A 13,452-nucleotide genomic window follows, 5' to 3' on the forward strand; every position below is an offset into this window, starting at 1 on the left:
TTTCACATAAACAGTCATGTCAAAAAGAAACTAAGTAACCCTCTAAGATTTAGTCATTTGTAAAACCATCTTTAGCAGCAATAACTTGAAGTGACTTAATCACTCATCATGTCAGGCAGGCACACAGGGCCATCACAGCACTTTGATTCTTTTCTTTTTCAGCCATTCTGTTGTAGATGTGCTGCTGTGCTTGCGATCATTCTCCTGTTACAAGCTTTATCTGTCACACATATGGCCTCAGATTTGACTCTAGAATACCTGGTATACAGAGGAGTTCATGGTGAACTCAGTGACTGCCCGGGTCCTGTGGCAGTAAAATAAGCCGAGATCATCACCCCTCCATCACCGTGCTTGACAGTTGGTTTTCACCGCTTTGATTGTGTCTATCCAAACTATGTTGTTCTAGAGGTCTGTGAACTTTGCTGACCTGAGCCGTGCTGCCATGTTCAGCAGTGATTTTGTCTGTCTTTCCAACTCTGTCAGACTAAAATGAAACAACTGGAGCAGGAAGCACACCGAGCAGCTGGACAAATATTTCTGTTGACCAGCAACACTCAGCTACGAACAGTACGTACCTTCATGTGTACATCTGGAAACTGTGTGCAGTATATGGCTTTTCTGTGTCTGTGTGTGTGTATACCGTGCATATGCAAACATTTGTATTCTTCTACGCTGTGCGTCTGCTTCATGTTTTGTGGATGTTGTGGATTTACAATGTTTGTAGGTTCTGTTTGAGAAGCTGCATCTTCATGAGCGCTGCGAAAACAAGAAGCTTCCCAAGACCGTTGGCAAACAGCAGCAGTCAACATCTGAAGCTGCAGTATGACACACACATAAACACAGACAGATATTTCAGTTTGACCCTCAGTTCTCTGTTAATCTAAGAAATGTCTTCAGATTAGAGACAAAGATGTATTTTTTTCATGATCAGACGTTTCGCCTCAAACTTCACTGCACAGTCACTGTTCTTAGTCACATCTCTGTCTCTGTACAAATATACATAAACTGCTGCTTGGACAGATGTTATGTCCACCTTTGTACCTGCAGTCAATCACAGCTGATGACCGAATCGCGGAATAGTTTCATCGGCTAAAGCGCCGTAAGCAGCGAGCCTCCTGATTATTAGCCCGACTTTTGCTGCATGTCAGTCTTTTGTTCATTTTACCCACATTTTCTGCCTATTTGAGCTTTTGCTAACTTTTAAATAGTTTTATATGTAACAGCCCTCTTATAAAATTCATCTGTTCCCACCTTTTGGGGCTTTAATATGTGTGCCTCCTTCTTGTATGACTTTAGAATTAAAAAGAAGTTGATATATACATTATGTCATTAAAAGCTCCTTAGCTAAATATAGTAGCCTTAATCTATTGCAAAGTGGCCTCCTGGTAGTGTGCTAACTTAAAGGTGAAAATGATGTAACCCTCCCAGGAGAGAAAGTCTAATGGATTGAATTAAGACTGTTAAGGAGCAGAAGATTGACATGCACTCAGGTCTGACCAACTGGGTATTTGGCAAAACCACTTAACTATAGAATTTGTATAGCAAATAATGAAAACAAGAAATTGTGCTCTTAAATCAAAGGACCTAACTCTTGAATACCCCCAAGAAAACTGTACTGTAATACAGTGTGTGCCCAAACATATTCATAGCAGTGAATAGAGAAGAACATCTGAAATTACCATCAATAAAGATCCATGTGGACAATTTTCTAGTAATTATTAATATTTGTCAGTCCCAATTATTCATTAATTTTAGTGAAAAGATATAGATAGATATAATACTGCATTCCTGCTATTGTACACATGTTTGCATCAAAATAAAATTGTTCCTTCTTATTCACATACAATCATCCCTTTGAAGAAAAATATAATTAGAGCAATGTCATGATTTTACACTTTTCATACCCAGAGAGCTGACAGCGGCCACAATTGAAGATGTCTTGTAAAGATTTATTTACAAGTGTGATGAGAGCAGCGATAGACTGTAGAAGAATGAACTACTGATTTAGCGAGTTGCAGGAACTGAAAAGGTTTGAAAAGGCTGAGGTATTACTGGAGAGTGCAGAGAAGCTGAGCTCGGGAGCGGGTCGGAGGCCCGGGGTGAGCAGCTGGGTATCAGTGGAGAGTGGGCAGGCAGGCTAGTCACAGATAAGACTGAGAATCCACTGGCAATATTTGGCTGTGTGGGTGACAGAAGCTTCCGTCAAGGGAACACTGGCTGACTTTCCAAAAAACAAGCAACATGCTTCAGGCAGGGAAACAAAGACACGGGGTTAGAGGCAGGAACAGAGAAACAAACACTAGACAGAGTGAGCCAAGATACCACAGTTGCGGACATAATGAACTGGCACATAACAACAGCCAGACCTTGTCCTTAAAAAGCACAGCTACAATAAAGGGATTTACAAGAGGTGTGGAAGCAAGCTCGTGTAGGGCAGCACAGACCAGCTGAAGTCTCCACCTGAAATAACAAAACACAGAGGAACCCCGAAACCTGCCCAAACCCTAACAAAACTTAGCACAAAATAATATGACTACTTATACACTGTGCTGCATTCCTGTTAATTAAAAGAGCTTTGCAGAAAATTGAGATGTTTGTTCATGTGCATGTCCTAGCAGCAAAATATAAAGACTTTCAATCGATTTTTTTGTGCCTGACATACAATGAAAGGCACAAAAAATGCAGCTTTTCAGTCTTTGTCTCCTTTCTTTTTGTTGCAGTTGTTGCAGCTTCAGGACCTGCACCCTCTGCCAAAAATAATCCTGGACTACAGGCAGGTCTGGCATGTTCCTAGCTGCTTTATAAAGTCAGCATGGTTTCTGTAGTATAAAATCATAAGTATAAAAAACCTCTTAGACTTCTGGGTCTGAAAAGTGAAGCCAATCCTTAAGCGCCTTAAGAAAAATGCAAAAAAAAAAACCCGAACCAAAAACCAAACCCCACAACAAAACTGTGAAGTTCCAGAAGTAAAGTTCTCATTATTATTATCCATATGGGGTTTGATTAGCTAAAGTACTGTGAGCTGCAATACTGAAATGATGGCATGTGCTCCTTTAGAAACAACTGTATGATAGCGGCCTTGTTTTATTAAAACACATTTTATTTGCCCCACCCACAGTCCTAAATTTAATGAGCAATGTCTCTGATTGAGTGGTTGCTGTTATATGGCAATGGTTAAACTCACAAATGTCTGAGTGTGCAACTTCAGAAACTGCCAGAGCACTGGTTGCAGTGAAAAATGAACCACTGTATGGCATCAGTACTTGGGTTATATGTTATTACACACATATGACACAGTCTACAGAATAAACACAAAACTATTATTATGAAAAATGAATGAATGGGAAATTCACTTCTGGAGCAGGAGCCCCTAAAAAACTGGGCATTCACTGTTGAGCTCTGTAGAAATCAGTTTAATTTTTGTCAGTCTCAGAGTCAGAAAAGATTATCCAGGTTATGTTCATTGGCCAAAATCACAAATCATTAGCTAATGATTATACAGTTCCACTACCAGATGAGACAAGTGGGACTTCTCCGTTATTTTGACCTTATCTGTCTTTTATACTATGATGTTTTCTTCCCAGTTAGGTAGTTATTAAATCTGTTAGTTGTTCTCTTTAAGATGATCATTGTTTAGCTTTACCTTTTGGGGGTTACATAAGGTATAGAGATAAAGTGTGCAGTAGCAACCTTGGTTTTATTGTACAAATAATTGCATTTTTGTTCACAGGTTCACAAAATCAAATCTACTTTTATTGATGGGATTTTGTCATGCATGATGAGCAAGGTGAGTCAACTCTGTAATATACTATTTTGCCAAAAGTATTCAGTCACATCCAATTGAATTCAGGTCTTCCAATCACATCCATGGCCACAAGTGTATACAATCAGGCACCCAGGCATGCAGACTGCTTCTACAAACATTTATGAAACAATGGCTCGTTCTTAGGAGCTCAGTCAATTCCAGTGATATGATGCTACCTGTGCAACTCCGGGCCTGAAATTTCCTCGCTACTAAATATTCTAAAGTCAGCTGTTAGTGGTATTATAACAAAGTGGTAGTCATTGGGAATTAGGGCAGGGTGATATGGCCATAAATATTTATCACGATATATATTTGAAAATTTGCGATAACGATATAACTGACGATATAATTGACGCGAGACAAAATACTTTACAACTCCACAACTTTATTAGTGCAAAAAACCCCATCAATGTATTTTCACTTAGACAAGCAGCTGTTTTTATGTGCATTAAAGTGATATAAAAATGTAACAGTGCAAATGCAAATTCCTTGCTGGCAGTTTAACCAAAAGGCATTTCCAGTGGAAACTGGCCAACATATCCTCAGCATAACCACGTATAATATCCACAAAACTTAAAAAGAGGTTATACACACAATACGGTAATATTATGTTGAAGCACAGTACGTATCACTCCGCGAGGCTCCTGACTACGGTAGCCGTACTGCTCCGACAATCCATCAAGCAGTGCGGGTTCGTAGCTTAGCAAAGGCATACTAAAACATTTTTTGACAGATTTTTGAGCGCCGTGTACCACATAAAATCGGTTCGGTAATAACGACGGCCCGCTAGCATGCTCTACCAAAAAATGTGCTTTGGTGTGTATCTGACGGACGAAAGCTAAACCAGTTCCACACCACTGAAGTTGCAGCATTTTTACAAACCAATTCTGGTTCATCCGTTTCATTCAACGATCCGCTTTCGCCCTTCTCATTCTCCGTCGCCGCCATGCATATGAAAACAAAGGCACTGCGCATGCGCGTTGTACCCATATTCTATCGTGATATTTCATTTTCTTATCATTGCCTAACATTATACCGGTATTACCGTGAACGGTATGATATGGCCCAGCCCTATTGGGAATGACAGCAACTCAGTCACAAAGCAGTAGGCCATGTAAAATCACAGGGCAGGGATCAGCAGATGCTGACACACACGTGACCAACATTCTGCAGAGTCAGTTTTACAGACCTCTAAACTTTATATGGCCTTCAGATTAGCTCAAAAACAGTGCGCAGAGAGCTTCATGGATTTCCATGGCCGAGCAGCTGCATCCAAGCCTTATTTCACCAATCAGCAGAGACTGACCTCACAAATGTCTTTCTGCAAGAACAGTCAAAAATTCCCATAAGCACTCCTAAACCTCGTGGAAAGCCTTCCCAGAAGAGTTGAAGCTGCTATACCTGCAAAGGGTAAAACCTTATGGGTTAGGAATGGGAAGTGACTAAATTTTATATGTGTATGAAGGCAGACGAGCAAATATTTTTGGCAGTATATCCCAAAAAAGTTGCTTCTTTTTAACCGGTCAAAGTGTTTTTAGTGGGAGAAGCATTTCATGACTCATCCAGGTTACTTTTTGGAATTTCCTTACATGGATGATTGAACATGCATCTTTTTGCAATACAGCGTATCTCAAACTTGTATAAAAGGTAAATGTATTCAGTCCACTGGCACTCTTTTTTTTCTTGATGTAGATTTTTTTAGACTTTTCTTGTGAGGCTGAAACAACAAAAACAAGAGAGTGAAACCAAAGGTTTAGAAGTTGCTGCAGGCTAGAAGGACTCCTGCAGCTCCCACAGCTTTTATTTTCATTTGCTCACAGTTTGCTGCTGCGTCAGTGCACAAGAACAGTAATTTATGCTGCTGGACAAACCCGTGTTTTTCCTCTTCACCTTTTAAATTCAGCTGCCGGTGTGAATGTCACCATCTCTCTGAGGCTGTGACAAGATGTGGTTTCACAGCTCCTGAAACAGAGTCATCACAAGTGTGGATGAGCTCTGCTGTGCTGACTTATTAGTGAAATAGTGAAACATGTTGTCTGAGTTGGACTCTCGAAGCTGTTGGTCTGTTTTATTGCCACTGCTGTATTAATTTGGCAGTAGAGAGATGTATCTCTGTGCCTGACTGTCCCTCCACATGGGCCTCTTTCAAGCCTCGTGCATGGGAGCAGCAGCTTGTGTTTGTCAATCTGTGCTTACTCAATGGTGCAAATGAGTCTGCCTGGTTTTCTCCAAAGCTTTTTGGCTTCGGATCATCGTGATTCATTTGGCGGCATTTTGGAAAAAATCTGGCAACAACAAATGTATACAAATTTCTACTCAGTCATAACTTGAGTATTTGTGGTTTTATAAAATAGATTTCTGTAAAGTGTAATGTCACAACTACGTGAACCCTGTGGCTGACACCACAACATCAGATGACCTTTTATTTGCACTTACAGTAAAACAGAAAGATTTAGGAAAACCAGAAAACACAACATCCGAAAAGAAGGCAAGAGTCAGAATGGAGCCACAGTTGAAAGAGTCAGATGCCAGAGTTGGATTAGACATAGATATAGGGAGTGAAAATGGTGGGAAAAGAAATAAATGAGGGAAGTAAAAAAGCCACATGAGGAACTAACCTTGAGAGTGAATGACAATAAATTCTGACAAACAATGAGGCACAAGCAGTGGAGTTCCCTAAAAGTGAATGGGGAAAACGAAGAATACAACAGAAGCCATACATACAGACAACAACGATGAAATAGTAGCTAAGGTCTGCTGTGTGGGACCTTAGCTACTATATGCTGTAATTATCTTGTCGTCTAATTTATTAGGTTAATTGTCACGGCTTGTGGGGCGAGCCGTGTAGAATTTAACAAAGGACCCAAGATGCGGAAATTACAGTGAAATGAGAGGGCTTTATTGAGACTGAGTGATTAACAAACAAAAGGTGAGAGTGGCTTAGAAATAACTTAGAAATAATCTATACTGGGAAAACTAAAACCTAAACAACAAACCTGAACACAAGTGGAGACAACAAGCAGGGATAACAGCACAGGGAGAATTCACAGGATGACAGAGGGAAATGAAGGAGGGAAAGAACACAGACGAACCAGCAACGCACACCAGAAAACACAGGGCTTATATACACAAAGAGGCAATCAGGGAATGAGACACAGAAGGAGGGCACAGCTGGGAGTAATCAGACAAGACGAGACAGGGGAAACGTAAACCGAATACACTGACATAAGACACAGACCTTCACAATAAAACAGGAAATGCACAGAGATGCAGACTGGAGAGAGAGAGAGAACACGGAGGAGCAGGAGGGAGAGCACAGACATGACGGACTGGGGAAACATGGAATAAAACACGAGGGGAAACCCAATAAACTGAACAACTTAGGACCGATGGGAACTCCAAGAATAACAAATGAATTTAACATGATACAGAAACACAGGAAATGAAGAATGCTGGGTCAAAATGACCCAGGACCATGACATTAATAAGTTTGACAGTGTGCAAATGTTTGGGTTACATAACTAAACTGCAGTCTTGAGCGCTATAGTGTTGTTTTTGTTGGTGCTGTTGATGTTTTGCCCTGCTTATTGCAGCAACATAACTGGCACCCTACTCTGCAAGCAGCTTGTTCAGATTGGGCATGGCACTGTTGAAGGCGTGTGGGTCCAAACACAGGATCAGAGTGATCAGGGCAATCAAGACCGCAGCTGTTGTTTTCAGGCTGTTTTTGGCTATATGGAAACATTAGTGATAACATAGCTGACTGAAATGTTAATGTGATAATGTGCTGAATTTACAGGTTCTCCCTGTATTTAATTTATATCTGACTCTCTTTGTCTCTTCATGTCAGAACTACATTTCCTCTACGTGGCACCTGACCAGTGTTGTGACTGGGAGAATCTCTGCAAAACACCCAGTAAGTCAAACTTGCCTTACATTCCTACCCATCTCTCCCAGCCTTCATTGCACTGGAATTATTTGATACGTCTCGGACTGTTAAAGCACTGCAACAGGATTAAGCGTCCTTAGAGGAGCTATCCATGGTTCTGAACAGCACAGTGAATTGGGAAAGAAAGTGAACTGTTTCTTTCTAAGAGTTCAAGGCACATGCATAGAATACCTAAAAGACCACATCAATATGCATTAATAGAAACAGAAACGCTGGAATATATCTGTGAGAAATTAAAATTACAGCGCAAAATATTTTTACATTTTTTATGGAGTGAGGAAAGCCTTTTTCAGAGCTTTTTGTTTAATGTCTTAAAACAAAAATAATATTTGAAAAATCTCACAAAAGATTTGTACACACACACAAATCTTCTGCTTGTAGATTTCTAAGATCCTAACACTCTTCTCCTTTTTCTGTTCTTAATAACTAAGCTTTCACTGGCTATTTCTTTCTGGCTTTCTCCCTTGTCAGAGAAACTCCTTAAGGAAGCTGACTGCATAGTAATTACATGCTCAGTCATGAATGCCGAGTTCTCATAGACACAGATGTTTTGGGATTGTTGTGTAACAGCAAGCTGGAGGTTTCTATGAGCTGCGTTTATGAGGTGTAGCTGAGAGACAGCAGCTCGATGTTTAAAACATGAGTGTGAATAAAGGGGCGGGTGTTGGACGCCTGGCTGATAGAGAGCGTGTTGAGTTAGAATGGCTTTACAGAGTCAGAGAAATAGTACTGCTGAAATATTCATACATCCTTGAGCACACACACGGGCAAAGAGCAGGTGAGGCACAAAGAGGAAGACTTCATTTTAAGAAGACATTGTTTTTTTGACAGAGTTGATACCGGTAATTATCATTTTCTTGCTGTTATCCTCTATGGTAGGAAAATTAGTTAGAAACTATATATACCTCCCCTTTTTATCAGGCAGTCGTTGGCTTCAGTTGTCTTTGCAATATAATGTTCTTGGTAGAGATATTAGAAATGTGGTCTGTGTAACTAGTAAATCAAATATGAGGCCTAGGGGCCAGAACCAATGCGCCAAATGGGCAAATTCTGTCCACTGAATGACTTTGCAAAGTGTGAAAACTGCAGTGAATTCATTAATTATTCAGATTTTTCATAAAATGCACTGGCATTCATTCCATGGTGATGTCAGATCTAATGAAAGTTAAAATGCTGGATCTGGATTTGTTGTTTGAATCATAAAAATGTTAAATACTTTATGCCGAATGTGTGAAGTGTAATGACAGTAGACTGAATCAAGTAGAAAACAGAAATAAATTGTTCATTTTCAGTATGTAAGCAATAACATCTCAATAAAGCAACTGGTGTTGTTGATGTTTTTAAACTGACTTAAATGATCATGCAGTGGTTTTCCTGGCCTAATTCACTTGTGATCAGATTGGACTATATGTGCTTGTGAACTACAAATTTTGATATCTCTGTTATAATTGCATGGTGGTGCACCAGTCATAGTGGTCATTCAACTATAATTCAACTGTAAGTAAAAAATAAAAATAATACACAATAAAAGTATTTGTAAACAATATACAGTGGTATGAAAAAGTGTTTGCCCCCTTCCTGATTTCCTTTTTGTTGTATGTTTGTCACACTTAAATGTTTTAAATCATTAAAAAAAAAGGAAAAGATAACACAACTAGGTCATGAACAAATGTCCGGACATTCTCCTTCAGGATGTTTCGGTAGACAGCAGAGTTCATGGTTCCATTTACCACAGCAAGTCTTCTATGTCCTGAGGCAGCAAGGCAGCCCCAGCCCATCAAATGATCACCACCATATTTTACTGTTGGTATGATGTTCCATATCTGAAATGCTGTGTTACTTTTATGCCAGATATAAGAGCATTTTTGCCCAGCCTCTTTCTTATTGTTGAATCATGAACTCTGACCTTACCTGAGACATGTGAAGCCTCTGGTTCTTTAATGTTGTTCTGGGTTCTTTTGTGACCTCCTGGATGAGTCATCGATGTGCTCTTAGAGTTATTTCGGGAGGCCGGACACCCCTGGGAAGCTTCACCACTGTTCCAAGTTTTCTCCATGTGTGTTCACTGGAGTCTCAAAGCCTTTGAAATGGCTTTGTAACCCTTTCCATACTGATAGATGTCAGTGACTTTGTTTCTCAAGTGTTTCTCTAGATCATGGTGTGATGTGTTGCTTTTTGAGATCTTTTAGCCTGCTTCACTTTGTCAGACAGGTTCTCTTTAGGTGATTTCTTGATTCAGCAGGTCTGCCAGTATTCAGGCCTGAGTATGTTTAGTGAATGTGAAATGTGGTTAATCACAGTTAATTCATGATTTAACAAGAGGCACAAATTAGTTTTTCACACAGTACCAGGTGGGTTTGGATAACTTTTCTCCCTTAATCAATGCAATCATCATTTAAAAACTGCATTTTTTTTTATTTTTCAAGTTGTCTTTGTGTAATATTAACATTTTTTGATGATCTAAAACATGTAAATAACACCTTTTCACACCACTGTATTGTTCAGTTTCAAAGCCTGTGGTAACCTCTGGAAAACTAAAGCCTAGTGTTTTAGGCAATTATCCAGTTACAATGTAATTGGTACAAAAGTAAAGGGATACCCAGTCCTTTGTAAGATTGCACACAGATGGTGCTGAGGTCATAGATTAACAAAGAAAAAACTCAGCAGATTTGTTGGTTTATAGCTGTAGTTGTCACCCAGTACTCTGTGATACAGTTTTTTATTGAATTGATTCTTTATATTTTTCAGTACAGGTACATTAAGGTGGCATTTTGAAATAACACACACACTATCAGTATTAACAGTGTTAAACAACCCATCCATTACTTTGAAGGTAAACACCCTCTGTTTAATGGTTTGAGCCAAATGTACTCAGTGCTTTTTCTGTAATTGTAAAGCTTTATTTCTGTAAGCCTGAGATGCTGTGCTGATGGCTTTCTTTGATTAATTTAGCAGCATTTCTATGTAATGTTGAAAAGCATTTGAAAAATCACATCATCAGTTCCAGTGGTTCATTAAATGTGAATGTTTATTCACAATGTATTTATTTTATAAAAGCAAATTTGAAGGTTGGGTTTTTTGTAAAGTCTTGGCTGCGTATGAGCAAATTGTGGGAACGAAAATAAACTTGACACTATGACATGTCTGGACACAATGAAATAATAAATATAAATAAAAATGCCTGTAATAAATAATATTATAAAACAGACAACTGCAAAAAAGTACTTCGACCTCTGTCTTGGTATGGGGAGGTCGATAGCTCATTTCAACAATACTCAGCTGTCAGGGTCTGCTGGTTCTCCTCCTGTTAGATCCTCTCCAAGCCTCAAAGACACTCAACTTTTCTAATCTCACCGAGCACTTTGTGAGCGATGTGAGCTACACATTGAATTGATTGTGCTGCTACTAAATGATATATGTGACTGTGGGCGGCTGCAGTTTAACACCGCTCTGTTCCTGCTCAAACTCAGATGTGGGATTTGGTTGAGCATCCTATTAAGTGTGTGAATGCTTGTGGTTTGTGCTGTGTGCCAGTGTGGTCTTTAGTTATTTTATTGTACTGTGATAGTATTTTGTTCCCAATGCAAACAATAAATAATACAAGGCAATATGAATGTGCCTACATTGTGTGGAAGTTTGATGACCAAATGATTAAAATACATTCCATGTATATTTACTTTTGTTTTCCTATTTCTATTGCTGTAGAAATAGAGGTCATAGAGGCCTTTGCTTCATGTTGTCCTGGTTTTTTTTTTGCCATGTTTGCTTTCAATCTCTATTGTCACAGCCAGTACATGCTAAAAATGCCCAAGGAATTGTTGTGCCATGCTTTTTCCTCAGAATACTAGAAAGTTATATCTGAAGTGTGAATTGTTTTAGTATATGTTTTAAGGTTTATTAATGTTACAAAAAAGGTACTGTGCTCACCTGGGTTTTTTTCTACAACCATCATCCTGAATCCAACACTGTGGCTCTAAAAGCCTGACAGACACTAGCGATACTCATTTAACAGCCATGAACGGTGGACGGTGGGCACTTACTCCTACAGTGCAAAATTATCCACAACAGTTTACAGTTTTGATATACCGGTGGTACTTTTTTAAGCTAAAACACAGTTTCCACTGGAGCAACACATTAGGAAAGCTGTTCCTAAGCTACAGTGATAAAAGGACTCAGCTCAAGGCTTCAGAAACTCAGGGTGAAGTCACAATGGCTCCAATACCTCCATCTTTTATACTGTTTATGGTTTGACCCAATCAGAGAAGCTTATAGCAAGATATACTCCAATCTTTGAGTATTAGTATAGTGTGTGAATGTGTGTGTGAATGGGTGGATGAATGGTTGTGTAAAGCGCTTTGGGGTCCTTACGGACTAGTAAAAGCGTTATACAAATACAGGCCATTTACCATTTATATTACAGTGCAGTTTAAAAAGGAAATATCAGCATCTTATGATGATTATGCACGTCTTCTTTCGGCGGCTTCCTTCAGGTGTCGTCACAGTGTATCATCTGCATCCATCTTACTCTATCCCTAGCGTCCTCATCTGTCACACCAACCCTCTACATGTCCTCCTACATCCATGAATCCCCTCTGTGGTTTTCCTGTTGCCTGGCAGCTCCATCTTCAACATCCTTTGCCCAATATGTCAACTATCCCTCCTCTGCACATGTCCAGACCATCTCAGCCTTGATTCTCTTTGTCTCCAAACTGTTCAGCCTAAGCCGTCCCTCTTGCTTTGGATGGTTGAGCCCGGGTATTTAAGCTCATCCACCTTCGCTACCTCTACTCCTTACGTCTTCACCTTTCCAACCGTCTCCTTCTCATTCATACATGTATTCTATCTCGCTTCTTGCTGATTTCCTCTTCTCTCCAGACCACACTTCCACCTCTCCAGACTCACTCTCACCTGCTTAATAATTTTCGGAACCTGTGTACATGTCATGCTGATGGTTGATCTTATACTAGTTCCTCTAGCAATGCAGATCTAAATAGTCTGGGTAATAGTCTGGTTGATTTAATGCAAACACAATATTTTACAAGGTGCTACACATAGAAAAAGTTGCAGATATGAGTTAATATCAAATATCTTTTTCATCTTTCTTAAAATGTCAGGTAGTCTGTAGCAGAGCTTGGTGATAAATTGTGCTGCTAGGTTTGAAATAAGAATCTTTCTCCATCAGAGAGCAAGAAGGAAGAAACTTCAACCCTCCAGAGTCAAACTTATTCCAGCATAAATTAAGTCAACTCATTATTATTCTCATCATACTGGAGAGCAGAATGTGCTGGGTGTTAATTGAAGACTCGCTCAGTGATCATTAACACGTCACATCCCACTGCTTTTAGTGGAAAAAAGGTTCAGCTTGTAGTTGGTGCTTAAGGTAGAAAAAGAAGTTGCTCTGCCACTCTCCGCTCTGCACACACATACACGCACATATTCAAATGAGGAGCGTTGCAGAGGGGGTTTAGCTTTCATCTGTTGTGGGTTCAATCACAGTGAAGGCTGTCTGCAGTAACAAAGGGGCGCCTGAATGAAAGCAGGACAGCTATGAAACTGGTGCTGAGTTTAAAGCGCAGCGAGAAGTGAGTCTTGCTGGAGAGACAAGTTGGCTTTTCTGCTTCGGCTCGTCTGTTTTTATCTGCTCAAAGCAAAAATATGTTTGAGCCTCAGTGCTTCTCCCGTGTCTGTGCCATGTCTT

The 13,452-nt window shown here is 39.7% G+C and overlaps 1 protein-coding gene across 5 annotated transcripts in view; it reads left to right on the forward strand.

The window, feature by feature from the left end:
• The window catches only part of poln (polymerase (DNA directed) nu), an 83,400-nt gene that overhangs the window by 24,654 nt on the left and 45,294 nt on the right, over positions 1-13,452 (forward strand). For all 5 annotated transcript variants that reach the window (XR_002058849.2, XR_002058848.2, XM_019353503.2 and 2 more), the window contains 5 exons: positions 484-567; positions 725-820; positions 2,721-2,777; positions 3,731-3,787; positions 7,656-7,721. Coding sequence is in view for 3 of the 5 variants with exons in the window: in XM_019353503.2 (XP_019209048.1) it covers positions 484-567; positions 725-820; positions 2,721-2,777; positions 3,731-3,787; positions 7,656-7,721 (360 nt within the window). In the remaining 2 variants the exon portion in view is untranslated. The remainder of the gene's footprint in view (positions 1-483; positions 568-724; positions 821-2,720; positions 2,778-3,730; positions 3,788-7,655; positions 7,722-13,452) is intronic.

This window comes from Oreochromis niloticus, linkage group LG3, assembly GCF_001858045.2.
Source record: "Oreochromis niloticus isolate F11D_XX linkage group LG3, O_niloticus_UMD_NMBU, whole genome shotgun sequence".
Classification (NCBI taxonomy): domain Eukaryota; kingdom Metazoa; phylum Chordata; class Actinopteri; order Cichliformes; family Cichlidae; genus Oreochromis; species Oreochromis niloticus.